We start from the raw sequence: 19648 nt of genomic DNA on the forward strand, positions 1-19648 counted from the left end.
ATTTTCAATGAAAGATGGATCATTTGCTACTCTCAGAGCCTTTCAAGCTACTGCTCAGAGTCACTCTTCTTGAGAATTGGCTGCCATTATGGTATCTGTAAGAAGTGTGCTAGCATCCCCCTGCCACTCCCTTGTGACAGGCAGCACATTCACAGCCCTTTTCTCTCGTATGTCAGAGGAAGGATGGGAAACTTGGTACCCTACTTAAGAATATTGATGTTCCCAGTTCTAGAAGTTTGCTAATGGGATGTGATAGCCGTTTATTTCAGTTCCAGTTAGGGTGAAATTTTGACTTGAATATAACTGTGTTAGGGAAATTTTAGCTGCTGCAACAACTACCCATACCAATCTTATACTTTAACATAATACGGGTTTCTTTTATTCTCATGATCAAGTCCATTGCTGACGTTTCTGGTCAGGCAGCTCCATTCCAAGTGACTCAGGAAGCTGGGCTCCTTCATCTTGTGGCTCACCGTCCCTTTGAGCCTCCTCAGAGAGTTCTCTTGGACTGTCTTCATCCAGCTGGTTAGTGGGTATAGTGGAAGAGCATGTGTGGTATAGGCGGATCTGGAAATGGCGTGTCTTATTTCTGCCCACATTTTGTTGGCCAGAACCAGTTGCATGGCTCCAGCCGAATTTCTAGAGAGGCTGAGAAATGTAGTTGTTGTGTGTGTCCAGGAAGATGAAATGGGATTGTTGAACATCCAGCCAGTCTCTACCAAAATAGCATATGTAATATATGCTATTGTAAGCAGAATGGCATTTTGGTGCATTCATATTTTAAAACATCATTTTAATATATTTTGTAGCCATGAAGCTTTTATTTTATTATTTTGGATGTGGGATTTAGGTTTTCCAGTGTGTTCTGAGTCATTCCTCTCAAACTCCCCTGTGTTGTTTTGAGTAATGACATTTTATAATTTGTTGCCCTACTAAAATTAAAACTTCTCTTTGATAATTTAGGGTTGAAAAGTATGACCGGGAATGATGTTCTGTTACAATACGATATATTGCTTCTATAAATCACAATGAAAATGAAGAGCAGGCATTTAAATTTCTGATATAAGGTTTCATGGTACCTGGAAATTCATGTTTCTCAAAAGTTTTTGTTCTTCTGGTCACTTTATTTGTAGTCTGAAAAATGAGCTAGCAAGTATTCCTTTCTATCGTCAGTAAGTTTTGGAGACAGATTTTGCTCTCTAATTTCCAGGGACACTAAAAATGATAAATGGACATTATTCCTGTTGTAAACACAAGCCTCTTTCTCATTTATCCTCCTTTCTGATTCTTCCTGGTGTGATCTCTGTTACTCATCCTTTTGTCATATCTACTTCGTTTGAGTGTTTATGTACGTATCTATTATCATACTCCCAGGACACTTTATGATGAAAATAGGGACAGGTTATTTTTTCAAAAATGTATACAAATTGTAATTAATTCAGCCGAATGACTTTCATTTGTCCATTGAAAATATCCTCTTAAAAAAAAATTCCCTTATGTTCTAGAAAAGAAGCTTGAAATATTTGGCTAATAATTCTAGGCAAATGTTTTCCTCAGTAATATAAATTAAAGATTGTTAGAGGCTGGAAGTTTGTTTTGAGCCACCCATTTTCTCTCCTATCTTTTTTCCAAACACATAGCTATAGATTGTATAGTTTTAGTAATTTGCTATATATGTTGAGAGGTGGCTGTTTTCTTTGGCCCAAACGTAGGAGTGTTTTCATTCATGTAACAGATGCTTGTTGAGCACTCAGTCTATTCCAGATATCGTGCAAGGCTTTGGACTTGTGCATCATAGGAAAGACCCATACCTAGTAGACCATGTGTTTGGCCTACTCTAGAATCTACAAGGTGGGGTCACTTGGAGGAACTCTAATGCCCAGGAAGACTGGCGTTCTGGAGTTCTAGAATCCTCTAAAGATCAAAAGACTGACTTGTTGTGAATAAATGATTTGGTCACCAAGGTCTTAAATCATTACCGTAGATCTGAAAGACTTATTAAATATGCTTTTATGATAGCAAGCACTATAAAATTCATGATAGTCAATTACAGCTATTTTCTTTTCATTGTACTTGTTTGAAAATGTTTTTTTAATCCATTGCTAAGTGTTTTGCTGCTCTTTCTAGTCAAAATTAGTGACTTATGACAGCGTAACTCTCTCCCCATTTGGTAAAATGCTGTTCCTTTTTGGGGTGTGGGAACAGAGAGGAAACAGTGTAGAGTGCTAGATAAAATTAGAAATGCTGTTTGTCTATGTACAAATACAAAAGTTTTCACCAGAAAAATTATAGGTTTTTTTCTTTTACTTGTCTATTTTCTTTTAATAATTCTTTAAAAAGTAGTGACTTCATATATCTTATTCAAACTCACCTACTAGTATCAACAATATGAAACCTATTTCCATTATGGGTAGTGGATGTGGGCTTATTTTTATTAATAATATGGCTTATTGTGCTGTTTTTTTCCTTTCACATGTTCTTAGGATATCTGGAAAGGTTACTCATTCCTTTGGGAAAAATATTCAGTAATGGAAGCATGCTTATTTTTGCTCATTTTGATTTATAGCTGATTTAGAGCTGCTGGCCAGAAAGAACTAGTAATATTAAAGAGGGATGGGGAGTTGTAAAAAAGTCATGCACTTTGATTTAGCAATTTATAGAATGAAAATTCAGAAACAGTTGTCAATAATGAGGAAATGGGTAAACAAATGAAAGCTTATGGAGTATTTTGCAAGTCTTTAAGAAATAAAGACTGACAGCTTGGAAAAATGTGTATGATACAATCTGAAGATGCTAAAGCATGATATAAAATGGTGTGCCTGTTATGATTACAATTATATAAATGTTTGTAAATTAAAATCGAAAAAATTCACTAAAATGTTTATAATACTACAGAGAAAGTAGGGTTATGTTTATTTTGTTGTTTTACTCCCTTTTCATCTTTTGATGATGGGGCTTTATTTAAAGTAATAATTGAAAATAATTTAAGTGGGAAGTTTGTGGATTTTGTGTGTGGTTCTGAGAAAGTTTAAAATAAAGATTCTGAAATTTCCTATAAGTAAATCACAGGAATGAGCTAATAATGGGAGGTTTTGTAAAATTTTTTAATAGAAATTCCTAATAAGTTGAGTTATAGTCATCTGTTTGGAATGGATGAGTTTTAGACATCTCTGAAGTGACATTTGTACAAGATAGTTTCTTAAGGTCGGTTTTAGAATTTTTGCATCTAGACTCACCATCTTTAATGTAAACTTCACAGGGAAAGGAGTAGTCAACTGAATATTATCTAATGCAGTAGAGAGCAGTGGAAAATAGTTTTTAGGAAATTGTTTTGCTCTTGAAATCTTTGTTTTTGTTTATAAAAGTCCAATTTAAATGTTGTCAGTATGTGTCCTTAAGAGGAAAGTAGACTCTAATCCCGTCTCCGAGAGAGAGCCACCGTGGAAAAGAATTTTGAATCATATTGTGTCTTATGTGATAGACATTGTTCTTTGTAACCTTCTGAAGTCATCTTGGCTGAGTCTGTTCTTTGCAGCAAAGGAAACTGAAATGTAGTTGTTTTTTTTCTGTCTTAGGAGAGAGGAGTAGTGGTATGGATTATCCAAAAACCGTTAATGCTTGACTTTAGAATTTTTATGTCAGTATTTACCTATGAATGTGTGTGTGCCTGGCTGGAACATGACAGTACTCCTACTAAAAGCATCTCACAGTGAAAACTTGACTCAGCTGGAGCAGTGGAGCTGTCTAGCTTCATCATCTTGATTTCCACACCCCCAGCAGTATGCATCACCTCTGACACAAGTCACAATTTTTATCTAAAGGAGGTAGTGAGTGTGTTGTTTATTGTTTTGAGAGCAGTTAGAGTAAGTAGGGGTATACTGCACCTTAGGCATTCTCAGATTTAAGATTTAGTCATTCCTAAGGCCTGCCGGCCAGCTTCATCATTTCAGCAAAGTCCAGCTGTTTCTCCTCACTCGTGGTGTTTACGCTGTAATGCTTGTGCCTTGTGACATTATTCTGTGTGGAGAAGTACCACAAAATAAAACCAGCCAGGAACGCAGGTGATGAAAATTCTGAACTCTACCAAAGTGATGGTTTTTAGCCAGAAAATAGAAGTTGTAGGTAACTTACAAATGTTGAGTATGGCAGAAGCGTAACAAACGTGAGAATCTGAATAAGGCTGCCATTCATTATAATGGAAACGACAACAAAAAGTTAGTGGAACTATTTCAGTGATTGTTCTAGCCAAGGAAAAAATTGCTCATCAAATGAGAAAGAAAACTCAAGAATGTTGAAAAGATTCTTAAGGTACGATCTGAAGTTATGCACAGGAAAAATGAGATTACCATTCTGGGATGTAACAGATGGTGAAGACATTGAACTGACAGGTGAAGGTTGATTTGATGAGATTTTTCAAATGTGTTTTCTTTGCCAAATATGAAATTAATAAGGGGAGGCCACACCAGCTAACCATATATTGCTCCTGGAACTGAGCTGAAGAAGCTCATACAGCAGGAAAGGGTTACCGTCTCTATGAATACGAAATTGTAATGAAACCCACATTTGAAGAAAATACCTTTTCTTTTTTTTTTTTAATTTTATTTATTTATATATTTTCCCCCCAAGGCCCCAGTAGATAGTTGTATGTCATAGTTGCACATCCTTCCAGTTGCTGTATGTGGGACGCGGCCTCAGCATGGCTGGAGAAGCAGTGCGTGGGTGCGCGCCCAGGATCTGAACCTGGGCCGCCAGTAGTGGAGTGCGAGCACTTAACCACTAAGCCACGGGCCGGCCCCGAAAATACCTTTTCTAAATGCACATCCCAAGAAGAGATGTGAGCATCAGATATTTAGACAACTAAGAAGTAATTTTGGGGCCAGCCCCGTGGCTTAGCGGTTAAGTGCGCGCGCTCCGCTGCTGGCGGCCCATGTTCGGCTCCTGGGCATGCACCGACGCACCGCTTCTCCGGCCACGCTGAGGCTGCATCCCACATACAGCAACTGGAAGGATGTGCAGCTATGACATACAACCATCTACTGGGGCCTTGGGGGGAAAATAAATAAAAAAATTCAAAAATCTTTAAAAAAAAAAAAGAAGTAATTTTGATGATGGAGTGGAGGGACCTTGAAAGATGCCTGAGAAATGAATCTGGTTCCTTGTGAGGACAGGAGATGAGGCAGGCAGGAGGGAAGAGGGCAGCGTAAAAGGCCGCACCTGCTCTCTAGTTCATTCCCAGTTCCCTCTCTCATCTTTTCCCCAACTTGATTCACTTGCTTCTTTGGTCAAAGTTAGTCAACCAAATGCTCATGATCCACCGGGTCAATAAGAGATGGTTAACCTAATACTGTAACTCGGTGGGTCTGAAATTATGGTCCCAAGAGTTGCAGCGTGAGCAGAAACTCTGGGTGGTGGTGCACTGCAGTCTGTTTTTAGCAAGCCTTCCAGGTGATTTTGTTGCTTCCTAAAGTTTGAGGCCCTCTGCTGTAACTTGTCTTCATTCAGCATTTAAATTTATTATAGTTGGCTACACAGTGTTGTCATAATAATCATCTTTATTACTTTGATTTTTCAGATTTTTTAAGTTTGTGCCTGATTGTACTATAGTATATTAGAGTTTGCTTTGGTGGATTTTTTTCCCCCCATTTAAATTACTTTGGCCCTTTGTTTACAGAATCTTTAAGAGTATGAAGGAGTAGGTCACATTTTCCAGGTATTGTTTAATGAATCTTATAAGGGAAATTATAAGCTCTAGTGGTATTCGAGAATTTTGAGATTAGGCAAAGGTTCGGGGCATGGCATTTCTCAGGGATAAGGGTCTACAGTAATTTGGGAAATATAAATAAACCTAACCAAATTGAGTAGCTGTCAGTAAAAGCAAGATTTACTGGGCAGTTGACTTTATGTATTTTGATCTAATGCATAAATTAACCCTCCCCAAATCTGTGTAGCAGCTGGTTGTCATTTCCATTAGCTAAAAGCAACTAGTCCTAAATCTGTTTCAAAGCTCCTGCCAGCACGCCTTGCTGAGCTGGGTTAGCCTTTCGGCTCTGAGACAGAATTCCCAGGTGCCAGTTCAGTGCTCAGGTCTCTAGACCTTGTTATGGGGTTATTTAAATCCTCCTGCTAGCTCTTGAAATGACTCTGGGCAAGTAATTTAATTCAGTCTTTCTGTCACTGGAGGTAGTCAAGAAGGATTTAAGGATTTATATGCAATAAGAAACATGCTGTAGAGTTTTATCAGTCTAAGCTCTAAAGGTAGAGGAGGTGAGGTGACAGTTGAGTGTTTTCACTTACTCCTATTTTCAGTTCCAGGGACATGATAAATTCTTCCATTAACTTTTATGTAGTGATAAAACTTTCTTAATTTTTGGTGCTATAGCATCATGAATACTTTCATTCTCTAAAGTTTTGGAAATTGTGATTGCTTTAATGGGCTGTTCTAGTCTTGTTTTTGACTATTTTAGGTTACGGTAGACCTTCACTAGTTAGACAAAGTCCTGTAAATATTTTTGTAGATTATTTTAGGGAAATGTAGGTTATTAACGTTTTACTATGTTCAGGTAAACAGAACTAAGTGAAACCAATATAGTAAAGTGGTATTAGTTACTGCCCCAAAACTTAGTGGCTTAAAACACCACACATTTATTGTCCCCTAGTTTCTTTGAGTCAGGAATTCAGGAGTGGCTAAGCTGGGTAGTTCTGGCTGGAGACTCTCATTAAGTTTGCAGTCAAGGTGTCCTAGGGGCACAGTTCTCTGGGCTTCACAGGGGCTGGAGGATCTGCTTTCCAATATGGCTTGCTCACGTGGCTGCTGAAAAGAGGCGTCAGTTCCTTGCTGGCTGTTGGCAGGAAGTTTCAGTTCCCCACCTTGTTCGCCTTTTCATAGGGTTCCCAGAGAGTCTTCATGACTTGGCAGCTGGCTTCCCCAGAGGGAGTGATCCTACAGAGAGCAAAGAGGAAGCTATGTGCCTTTTGCCACTCAGTTTGAGAAGTTCCAAGCAGTCATCAAGTCTGCCACATTCTGCTTGTGAGAAGCAAGTCACTAAGTCCAAGTACAGTCCACATGCAAGGGGAGTGGAATTAGGCTTCACCTTTTGAAGGGAAGAATTTAAAAGAATTTGTGGACATTTTTAAACTACCAGTGATAGACACTAGGATGTATTTAGCAACGACATGTAAATTGGTAACAACCAAATTTATGCTTATTTCTACATTGTTTCAATGGTCTTCTAGTTAAAACAGGTATTTCTGCTACTTATATTTATCTTCCTGAAAATTCTCTTGTTCTCCAAAATTGTAAATTAAAAATAAAAGGGTTTATGAGAAAATAGATTTGGGGAAGGACAGGACTGTAAGTCCATGCATCTTTCTAACCAAAATACTAAGAAAAATAATATTGGGTACCTCAGGAGATAACCTGGACAGTCTGGCAGGCAGCTTAGTGTGGCTGAAAGTTGAGTTGCTTTAGGGAATATGTATGAAAAATGCTCAATAACAGAAGAGTGGAAATGCTGGCTTATGGGCGTGGCTTGCAGGCATTGAGACGGTGCATTTACTGTGGGCTTTTTCCTTTGCTTTTGAAAGTTATAATTCTACTCTCAATCTCCTTGCCTAGAGTAAACCCTTAGGAACCAACACAATAAGCATATTATACTGACATTATTCCCCTCATACCTAAGCTAACTGGTATTAATGAAATACATATTGTAGCGGAACAGACTGTAGTTTCCCTTATATTAATAATTACTTCTAATCATGTTTATTAATTTATTTAGTAAAATTCGCTGCTGATAAGACATAAGTAGACTTCAGTTTCAAAAGCTCCTGGTCAAAATCCAAATTAGTGATGTTTTACTATGTTCTTTTTTCCCCCCAAAGTTAAAATTCTCTCATCTTGTGGAATGACAAATTTAAGTGTAGACTTTAACCGACGAGAAGAAAAGAGAAGAGAATAAAAAAGGAAAGAAACAAGCAAAATCCCAGACTCTTATTTTAGAGGAGGGAGGAGTTTGTCTAACCATCACAATGATCTTGTTGTTAATCAGACTGGTGTTTATATAGGGCTTGTTAAAACACAGTTTGCTGGGCTGCACCCCCAGAGATGCCTATTCAGTATTCTGGGGTGGGGCCTGAGAATTTGCACTTCTAATAAGTTTCCAGCTGTTTCTGGCACTACTGGTCCTGGGACCACACTTTTAGAAACACTGTGTCTGAAGCAATTGTTACAATAATAAGCCCTACTCCCACTTGAGTCAACAAAGAAGGCTGTTTTAGAATTCTCATTCAGGATTTTTTCCATTAAACTAGCTCTATCCAGTTATCTTGGTCTTGTCTGTTAAGGTTGAAATTCTAATATTTGTGGCAGGGTAGAGAGATTAATGAACTATGCATTATTGTTCTGTTTACATTTGGTTTCTAAAGGTGGTATAGTGACACCCATCTTAACCAGAAGTGAATTATGCAGACGCTTGAACTATTTAGATTAATACTTATAAATATGGATGTCAAGAAGGACCTCTGAGTAGAGGAAAAGACTTACTGCAAAGTTCAGTCCTTTACTTTGAAAAAGAGTGGAGAGGTAACTTTAGGCCTGTTATTTACAATTGAATGTAAGGCAGGAAATTAGAAGTTGCTTATATCTTCATTACAGTCAATAATTGGAAAAGAAGAACTATGTAATACTGAAGTTTAGAGCCATTTTTGGACAAGGGCAGATAACTCTTCCAGTCCACTGGTCTGACAGGGCTTCTCTGAATTTCTGAATATAGTAATATATGTGTTGATATTCAGCACTTTGAAGAAAATCTTTAATTAATTTAAATATGTTTTTATAATCTATAAAAGTGAACAATAGGTGTTAGAAAGAGTTCAGCTAAAAAATATGGCACTTTATTCCAGCCAAGATGAAGTGACAGGGACCACATTACTCTTTTACCCAAAACAACTAAAAATCACACGAAGAATATGAAACAGCTTTCAGACACTGGGCATCAGGCAGCACAGGACATAAAACCCCACAACAAATGCACTCCTTGAGAGAGAGGAAACAAATTAGAAGAACCCTACAAATGTGCCAACTTACTGATGAGAGGGATGTCCAGGCCTCAGCTGCAGACAGGAGGAACCTAGACAGAGCCTGGTATTCACCCTGAGTTCAGGGCACAGAGCTGGGAGTCCACTGAGGCTAAGCAGCTTGGGTTTACAAAGCAGAGTGCTGAGAGAAAAGAGCTGCTCAGAGAGACAGAGTCCCAGAGATGTGCAAGGAGTCATCATTGAGGCTTTAGCTGAGTACTGATCAGTGCGGGTATGTGAGGAAACTCTCCAAGGCTGGGGGAAGAAGCCACTGAAGAGGAACAGAGGGAACAAACCTTGAAGCTCACACAGAGCTAAGAATAGTTCATGTTCCTACCAGCCAGAGTGGAAAAAGTACAGATAGAGTACTGTTAGGTCTAGTCTTAAGGCTGCTCTGGTCTTATATGACAAATCTTAGAAAGCAAGCCTTGTAAGAGCCAAGCTGTTTCCAACTAACTTAACTGTGTCCCACAACAACACTCTATAATATTTATAGAAATACGGAAATATCCAGCACTCAACAAGATAAAATTCATGACTAGCCTTCAAACAAAAATTACCAGATGTGCAAATAAGCAGGCAAATGTGACCCATAATGAGGAGAAGACTCAATGAAACAAAACTGACATAGAAATGATACAGATGATGGAATTAGTTGGCAAGGATATCTAAGTGGCTATTTTAATTATGTTCCATATATTCATGAAGGTAAAAGAAAGCATCAACATGTTAAGGAGAGACGTGGAAGGTATATACATATGCGTGTGTGCATATAAGTGTATACACATGCACACACACACACAAACACATACACCCAAATTGAACTTCTAGAGACGAAAAGTACACTAGATGGAATTAACAGTAGATTGAACACTGCAAAAGAAAAAATTAGTGAACCTGAAACCACAGTATACCAGCATTTGTGGAATACAGCTAAAGCAGTGCTTAGAAGGAAGTTTATATAGCACTTAAATGCCTATATTAGGAAAAAAGAAAAGCCTCAAATCAGCAACCTCGGTTTCTACCTTGAGAAACTAGAAAAAATAAACGTTAAGTTAATCCCAAAATTTTAGTAAAAGAAGCAATAATGATAACAAAAATAAATGAAATCATAAACAGAAAAACAATAGAGAAGGAAACCAAAAAGTGGTTCTTGGAGAAGTTGAATAAAATTGGTAATCCTCTAACCGGACTGATCCAGAACAGTTGGAAGAATCAAGGTACCAGTATCAGGAATGAGAGAAGTGATGTCACTACAGATTCTGTAGATATTAAAAAGATAATAAGGAAATATTTCAAACAACTTTATGCCAACTGTATGACATCTTAAATGAAATGGACAAACTTTTTGAAAGTCAAACTACCAAAGCTTACTCAAGAAGAAATAGATAATGGAATAGCCCTTACAAGAAACTGAAATTATTGGGGGCCAGCCCGGTGGCGCAGCGGTTAAGTGCATGTGCTCTGCTTCCAGAGCCCGGGGTTCACAGGTTCAGATCCCAGGCGCGCACCGACGCACTGCTTGTCAAGCCGTGCTGTGGCGGCGTCCCATATAAAGTAGAGGAAGATGGGCACGAGTGTTAACCCAGGGCCAATCTTCCTCAGCAAAAAAGAGGAGGGTTGGCATCGGATGTTAGCTCAGGACTGATCTTCCTCACACACAAAAAAAGAGAAATTGAAATTATTAAGTTAAAACCTTCTCTCTCCCACATACACACACACCCACACACACACCCCCAAAAAAACAAGACTCCAAGTCTAGGTGGCTTCACTGGTGAATTCTACCAAAAGTTTAAAGAAGAAATAATACCAATTCCAGCCAAACTCTTCCAGAAAAGTAAAGAGGAAAGAGTACTTTTCAACTTGGTCCATGAGGCCAGCATTACCCTGACTAGAAAGCTAGAAAAAGACAAGTATAATTATGAAAAAAGAGAAGTATAATCTGAAATCCCTCATGAACATAAATGGAATAATTATTAATGAAGTTTTAGCAAATTGAATCCAACAATATGTAAAAATAATATATCATGACCAAGTGCAATTTATCCTGGGAATGCAAAACTAGTTTAGCATTTAAGAAGCAATTGAGGGCCGGCCCCGTGGCTTGGTGGTTAAGTGAGCACGCTCCACTGCTGGCGACCCGGGTTCGGATCCCGGGCTCGCACCGACGCGCTGCTTCTCCGGCCATGCTGAGGCTGCGTCCCACATACAGCAACTAGAAGGATGTGCAGCTGTGACACACAACTATCTACTGGGGCTTTGGGGGGAAAAAATAAATAAATAAAATCTTTAAAAAAAAAAAAAAAAGAAGCAATTGAATTTATCACGTTCATCTCCATAGATGACAGAAGCAGCATTTGAATAATTGCAACATCCCTTTCTGATTAAAAAAGAAAACAACTTAGCAACTTAGGAATAGAAGGGAACTTCCTCAGCTTGATAAAAGGCATCTGTGAAAAACATACAGTTAATAGTGTGATTTTATTGTTTTTTTGTTTTTTTGCTGAGGAAGATTTGCCCTGAGCTAACATCCACTGCCAATCTTCCTCTTTTTGTATGTGAGCCACCACTGCAGCGTGGCCACTGACAGATGAGTGGTGTAGGTCCACGCCCGATAACTGAACCTGGGCCGCGAAAGCGGAGTACACTGACCTTAACCACTAGGCCACTGGGACTGGCCCATTAATAGTGTTTTTAATGGTGAAAAACTGAAGATTAGGAAAAAGGAAAGGATGTCTGCTTTCATTACTTCTATTCAATATTGTATGGAAGTTTCCAGCTAGTGCAGCAAGGAAAGAAAAAGAAATAAAAGGCAACCAAATTGCAATGAAAGAAATAGAACTGTCATTCTTTACAGAGAAAGACTCACACTACCTGATTTCAAGACTAATTATAAAGATTCAGTAAATCAAGATAGTGTGCTCTTGGTTGAAGATAGACAAATAGATGAATGGAATAGGAATAATCAAGAAGTTAACACACTCAACTATGGTCAATAGTTTTGTTTTGATACAGGTGCCAAAGCACTTAAATGGGAGTGAATAATCTTTTCAACAAATGGTCCTGGCATAGTCGAGATAGTCATTTGTCAAAAACAGCAAGGAAAACTCAAAAAAACCCTGAACTTCTACTTTTTTCTTGCTGTGTACAACAATTAACTTGAAATTAATCATAGACCTAAATGTAAGAATTAAAACTATAAAGCTTATAGAAGAAAACATAAGGGAAAATCTTAGTGATCTTGAGTTTGTCAGAGAGTTCTTACATACAACACAAAAAGCAGTAATTATAAAAGATAAAACAAGTAATTGGACTTCATTAAAATTGAAATTTTTGCTTTCCCGAAGTACTGTCAAGAAAATGAAAAAGCAAGCCAGACCTGGGAGAAAATATTTGCAAGTCATATATTTGACAAAGAACTTGTATTCAGAATATATGAGGAACTCAATCCAATTAAAATTGGACGAAAGACTTGAATTAGTTACCTCAGCAAAAAAGGTATGTGGATTGCAAATAAGCTCTTGAAAACATGAGCAGCATCATTAGTTATTAGAAGAAGGCAAATTAAATCTATAATGAGATACTACTACATATGCACTAAAACAGCTAAAAGTGTTGACAAGGAGATAGAACAACTGGAACTCTCCTGCACTGATGATGGGGATGTAAAATGGTATAACCCAACCATGCCAGTCCTGTGTGTTTACCCAAGAGAAATAACAGCATATGTCCACACAAGAACTTATAGTACACCAATGTTCTCAGTCCAGATACACAAAAAAATTGGAAGCCATCCAAATGTCCATCAGCAGGTGAATAAACTGTGGTATATTCGTACAATGGAATACTACTCAGCAAAAAAAAGAATAAACTGTTGGCACGCTAAACAACGTGGACAAAAAGCAGATCAGCGGTCGCCAGAGCATGAGAGGGACTGGGTGGGGGTGGGAGGGAGAGGGAGAGATCACAGTGGGTGCAAGGCTAATGTTGGCGATGACCAGTATGCTCATTTTCCAGTGATGGTTTAATGGGTATATGTCAAATCTTATCAAATTACCATGTGCCAAGTGAGTATGAGAGAGCAAGTTTATGTTCAAATCATCCTCTGTTGTGGTTAGGTCTCTATTTCAGCTTGAAATACTTGCTTTTGCTATCTTTCCTACTGGATCATGTAAGAAATGCCTTAAACCTGTAGGAAATTAAGGTAATATTTCTCAAATAAAAGTTATAACAACTGATCCAACTTTAAACTGGCAGACGTTTGTTACTTTGGTGGTGTGGTATTTATTAGAACACAGGACAATTGGAATTCCTCTAAATTGAGAAGTTTAAGGAAATCTGACACAAGGAGGACGTGCCTGGGTGACTGCCTAGGTTTATATTGCTCATTCATCCCGTATTCCCCAGAGTCCATTTGGTACATAGCCGAGTACTGAGGGTGTGTCTGATCTGGAACACCCAGGGAGGGAGCAGACAACAAGGGTATTGAAATTCACTCAGAGCAAGACAAGAGGGATTTGATTGAGACTGGGATGTTTAGGGCTTTCCAAGGAGAGCCTGATCTTAACATGAGGCTCCAAGGCTATTAAGGCCCCTTGGGAATTTTTCTTATTAGGGAATAAAAAGCCTGTCCAGTTGATGTCTTCATACTTTTCTCTTATATATCCCTTCCAGCCTTCGTCCACTCCATCATGATCTGCTCCGGGACTTTCTCTAGGATTTTTGTGGAGTTGGAGAATTGAGGGGCTGTTCCTTTTGTATCCTTGTTGTCTTTTTCTTCAGTCTCTAATTATTCACAGATCTACATAAATGTGACAGGTTAACAAGTGTCCTTGAAGCCACTCTCTGATGTGGCTGGATAAAATGCCTGGTTCTTTGCATTCATTTGTCTGAATGTAAGTGTGTGTGTGTGTGTGTGTTTGTGTGTGTGTGCGTGCATACATATTTAGATCAGATTCCTTGTTAGAGAATGTTAATTTATTACAGTCATGGAAATTGGATTTTAGAAATCCAGTTGCCTGTTGTACATTGTTTTTAGTCTTGGATTTACCTTTTATTTTTCCTCTGAGTCTCTTCTCTCCCATTTCTTCCCTATAGGAAGAGGGTTTGTCATGTAGGAAGGAGCTCTTAGACTGGGAGCCTGGGCATCTTTCTCTCTGAGTATAAATGAACTTGTACATAATGGGACAACTGAATGACTGTAATCTGATCTATCACTGGCAGCCTTTGCAAATCACATCTGTTTGGAAGTCTCCTGCGATTCCTACCCATCTGTGGGAGCGTGAGCACCTGGTGGACAGACAACTCCGTGGAGCGCTAGCTGTGTCGTTTGCTGGGCGCCAAGTTGAAATAGCTAAACCACTTAAACTTCATTCTGGTCAAGCCCCAGCAAAATTATGTAGTGTGCAGTATTTTATAAAATATTCTGATATAGTGGGAGAAAGAGGAAGTGAAATTCAAACCTGCTGGTTTTGTTATTTGCTAACATTTCTGCCCAGAGGTATGTACTGGGAAGGTCAAACACTCTTTGGACCTTCTTCAGATCTGTTTTTGGTGTCGCTCTTCCTGTTTCCTTCTCCAGTAGGTATGAGACATCTACCCAAACTACTTGGTATTTATATTAATTTTTAATATTCACAAGAACATAATTTCTCTTGAATGTTTTTTCTGCTAGCCCTTGGCATCTAGGCAAACTTCCAAATAAATATTAACACTTCTGGCTTGGGTCTTATTCAAGGACACGTGTCCCTCATTAATTTATTTCTGAGCATGGGCTTCAGTACCCTTTGCTATTATATATTCAGTGTCTAGAACTGGAAAATATTTTATTCCCTGTTTATACAACTCCATCACGTGTAAATCACAGTACTCCCATTCAGTTGATAGGACTTGTCTGAATGTCATTCTGCCAAATTCATTTTCATCTGGGAAACAAGACTCATCAGATCCTTCTCAGCTCTCTCTCTGTCTCTGAGTCTCAGTGCATCGCTCTCTGTCTCTGTGTTCCCTCCACGAGTCACTGAGCACCACACACGCCATCTTTCATAGATGGGTGTGTTAAGTTTATCGTTGAGGACTTAGCCTATGGTTATAGAGTAGTATTTTCTTATTAGAAAAGTCATTCATTTTTTATTTGTCTCCTTAATAGTAAATATACATTGAATATCTGTAGGAGGAAGAATATCAGCAGTTAATTCCATTAAAATTGATTAGTTTCATTAAATACATGATCTTGAATGTTATTTTCCTATCTTAGTCTGTAATATTTTCTCCTTAGTGTACTTAAAGCCGTTCATAAAAATCTTGGTCATCTCTCTTTTAAATGTAAAATTAAATTGTGAAGAATACAGAAGAAATAAAACTTGGGTTACAACAGAGGAGTTAAAATGGGCTTTTCCTAGGGTTTTAAGGAAAAGTCTAATATTAAAACCTAATATTCTTCACCTAATATTAAAATGTACATGTGGAGTAGATGTGGTATTTCTTACCATAATTGTGTTACTGCAGGTTTCAGATTCTCTCAATTATAAATTAGATTGTTTCCCTATAAATAATCTCTGTTGACCGAGTAATTTATCTGTGATGCCAATGAGTAGAAAAAAGCTCATTTCTTTAAGACTAAAATGTTTGCGTGTGTTTGTTTCAGGAAAACCTCACAGCACCGGTAGCTCTGAACGGATTCAGCTCTCAGGAATGTATAATGTCCGTAAAGGCAAAATGCAGTTGCCAGTGAACCGTTGGACCAGACGCCAAGTCATCCTGTGTGGGACCTGCCTAATAGTATCATCTGTGAAAGACAGCTTGACCGGAAAGATGCACGTTCTGCCATTAATTGGTGGAAAAGTAAGTTTAAAACAAACAAAATAGTATCAGGTTTCTCAGCATCATTAAGGAGCTTATCTTGAGCCATTTCTGTAATAAGGGAAGATGGTTTTCGACTCATCCAAGGTCTTATTCAGTTCTTGTTGTGTTCCACCAATGGGCAATGCTGGTTGGTGGAGTTGTGGAAAGTAAGAGTGCCGTTGGCTCACATAAGAACCTGATGATCTTCACTTCGTTAGTGCATGCATTTTACCTATAGGACTGAAAATAGAGCAACTAGAATTTCAGTGTTTTATTTGAGGCTGTAGATGGTATATTATTCTTTATGAGTAGACATCTTTTGATATCTTGACCATATATTTTGTAGTTTAGTATAATAATCCTTAAGTCTGTGACCTTAGGATCATTCAAGCTTGCTTATCGAAGGTTAGACTCTCTAGCATGAATCTTTGATCCCACTTTGCCATACCTCTTTGTTTGTGTTTAGTGACAAGTGGGGTTAACATTCATTCCTGAAATGTTACTCATTTCAGGGAAAACCTGTGATCCAGCTGATAGATCTTTCGTATATTACTGGCTGCTTTTCTTTGGGCTTGTTAACTATTTTATTCCTATCATTTATAAAATAGAAAGGAGCAGCTTGCTTGGGAAAATGTTATATTCTTTTTTTTTTTGCTAGATTTATTTATAAACTCCAAGCATTGGTAGGGGTATAATTACCATAATTATATGTCAGTATTTCCTGATTTCTAAATGATATGGTAATCTGTTAATAAACGCAAAGGCATATTTGGATGAAGAAATGAGTTTTTGGAAACCAGGGGCATATTAAATATTTTCTTTACCATTTTTTTCCCCCTGCATGGGCATGGGAAAGAAGGCAGGATGTGGAGAATATAAAGAGAGGAAAAATAAAAAACCAATTTTTGTTAAAATGAACTTTTTTAAATTGGCAAATGTTTGATCTGCTAGTTTCAGGGATTAGAAATGAAGAAGGTGAGACCGGATGTGTGCAATAATAAATTGTTTTGTGGTTCACCTGCTATGTAGCAAGTTCATTCTTCATTCGTGAGTTTAAATTAGTCTTTCCTAATGAGTAAATAGCCCATGTCAGTTTTTTTCCCTCCTACTATTGTGCATTCTAGTCCTCAGAAGACTAATACTTGATCATTTTTAAAAATAGGTTTTAGCCAGGCTGCAAGGTATGTTTAGATCTATTTCAGTTATCCATTTTGAACCCATTGCTTCCTAACTTTTGTCTGAGCAGTGAAGAGTTAGTGATATCTTATTACTGAAGATTTTGTCCTTTGGGCAGATTGCTGAAAAATTAGTCATCGTTATTACTCCCATAGGTCATCATTAAAAATACATAGTTAATGTTTGATGCCCTGTTAGGTCAGCAGTCTGTTTCTTTCTTTTGTCTAATGTAAAGTATTTGCATAGGCACATTTAATATAACTATTTATTAAATATCCTCTGTGAGGAAGCGACTTTGCTTGGCATCCCAGAAATAACAAGATGGGTAAGTCACCATCCATGCCTTTGAATAGCTTATAATTTACTATATGGAGATGAAGGATGGACACAACAGTATCTGCTCTAAGGAAAGTGCAAAAAAGTAGTGCTGGAGATTAGTGGAAGGAGAGATTACATTTTGTGGGGGGAATCAGGGACTTTTGTGATGAAGGAGGTAGCAATTATGGTAGAACTTGAAGGGTGAAAAATCTCTTGACATATGGAGGAGATGGTTAGAAAGATTATTGTGCTTAGAGAAGCAGAGGCAGGAAAGCAGTGGAATGTTCCGATAAGGTCAGAAGATCCAGTTATAATTAGCATTTTCATTCAGAGCTAGAGACTTGTCCTGTTTCCCAGGCCTATTATTGGATGAATTTCTACCACTGAGTGAATTGAAAGTTAATAGCTTCCTTTTCTCACAGGCAAACCTAGTAAAACCTGTTCTGCATTATGCCTTTAAAAATAGAGTATGTTGAAAAATTGAGTCTTTTAAAACCTGTTGACCCAGTTAGGAGAAAATAATTTACTTCTTGCAATCTGAGGTTTCATTAATGTTTGTTCCTTTTTTCATTCTGTTCTGTTGTTAAAGGAAAAACAGAGTAAATGGAAGGTTTTTTTTGTGTTTTTTTTTTAAATTTATATAAAGATGAGCTAGAACTGAAATGTGAGATAGATTGGTCATAATCTAGCCATAATTGCTATGATAATCAAATTTGACCCACCACTTGAGCATGATCATTAGTTTACATTTTCAAATGTGGAATTCCAAATGTGAAGTCAAATAAAGCTCTCTTAACATTTAACTGTTGAAAAAATATTTAATAGATAAGTTTTTGTTCATTGTATCATCATGTTATATTTAATTTGTCCTTTAGAAGTTTACATAGATGTTTAGATAATTTATTTAATATTTGTTAAATTATGATGTATAATAAATTGAGTAACTATTAACCTACTCCTCAACTTAGGAACTATCGCAATGTTTCTACCTGTGTTCTCTTTACCTGTGTCCCGTTGCCTCCCCCAGCTCCAGAGGTAGCCACTGTCCCAGAATATGTATTCATCACTGTCTTACTTTTTGGAAATCAGTTTTATCATGTAACTATGTTTTGCTTCTTTTTGATCTGAATAAAAATGGTATTGTACTGTGTGTGGTCTTCTGTGATTGAATTTTTCACTCAATATTATCTTTCGTAATAAGATTCTATGTTGTTTGTTATGTGGTTTTCATTTCTGTATAATGTTGCACTCTGTAAGTGTTCTAAATTCCCATGATTTCCTAAGTAATTTTCCTGTTGATGGACATTTGAGTTGATTCTAGTCTTTTGTTATTATAAATAATGCTGCTGAAATAGTTTTATGTTGATATGCCTCGTGGTATGCAAGTAGTTTTTCTAGGGCAGTAGTTCTCAACTAGAGTTACTATGCCCGAAGGGGACATTTGGTGTAATATGTGTGTGTGTGTGTGTGTGTGTGTGTGTGTGTGTGTGTGTGTGTGTGTTCACTTATATAACAGTCAACGTATCAGTTTATGTAAGCTAGGTTATGCTATAGTAACAAAACCCTGCAGATCTCAGTGACTTATAATAATTATTTCTCACTCACACTATATGTCCACTGTGGGTCAGTGGAGATTTCTTTTTTCACATAATTGTACAGGGGCCCAGCCTGGTGGAGGCTCTGCTCTATAATTATAATATTTGGAACGTGCCATCTTCCTTTGTTGCTTCGGCAGGGGAAGAGATAACTGGAGGGTCATTAACTGGCTCTTGTATATTTGGATGCAGAAGTGAACATGCCACTTCTGCCCACAGCTCATTGGCTAGAACTAGTCACATGACTCCACCTTAAGTGCAAGGGGTCTAGGAAATGTGGAGAAGTATATAGAGTGTTTGGTTCATATCAATATCTTTTTTTGTTTTGTTTTTTGGTGAGGAAGATTGGCCCTGAGGTAACATCTGTTGCCAATCTTTCTCTTTTTTCTTGAGGAAGATTGTCACTGGGCTAACATCTGTGCCAGTCTTCCTCCATTTTGTGTGTGGGATGCCACCACAGCATGGCTTGATGAGCAGTGTGTAGGTCCATGCCTGGGATCTGAACCTGTGAACCCCAGGCTATACCAATATCTTTATTGCAGGGCACGCTGTTGGCATTTACTGGGTAGGGACTCAGAGAGTAAAATGTCATGCAAAGTATTAGATGGTCCTGAACAATGCACAATGAAGAACTGTTCAATCCA

At 37.8% G+C, this 19648-nt stretch overlaps 1 protein-coding gene across 1 annotated transcript in view; it reads left to right on the forward strand.

The window, feature by feature from the left end:
• PHLPP1 (PH domain and leucine rich repeat protein phosphatase 1) overlaps positions 1 to 19648 on the forward strand; it is a 222918-nt gene that overhangs the window by 93678 nt on the left and 109592 nt on the right. The window contains 1 exon segment of the mRNA XM_004422600.3: positions 15719 to 15915. Within this exon segment, the coding sequence (XP_004422657.3) occupies positions 15719 to 15915 (197 nt within the window).

Source organism: Ceratotherium simum, chromosome 14 (genome assembly GCF_057802395.1).
Source record: "Ceratotherium simum simum isolate JZ-2026a chromosome 14, ASM5780239v1, whole genome shotgun sequence".
In the NCBI taxonomy this organism is placed as follows: domain Eukaryota; kingdom Metazoa; phylum Chordata; class Mammalia; order Perissodactyla; family Rhinocerotidae; genus Ceratotherium; species Ceratotherium simum.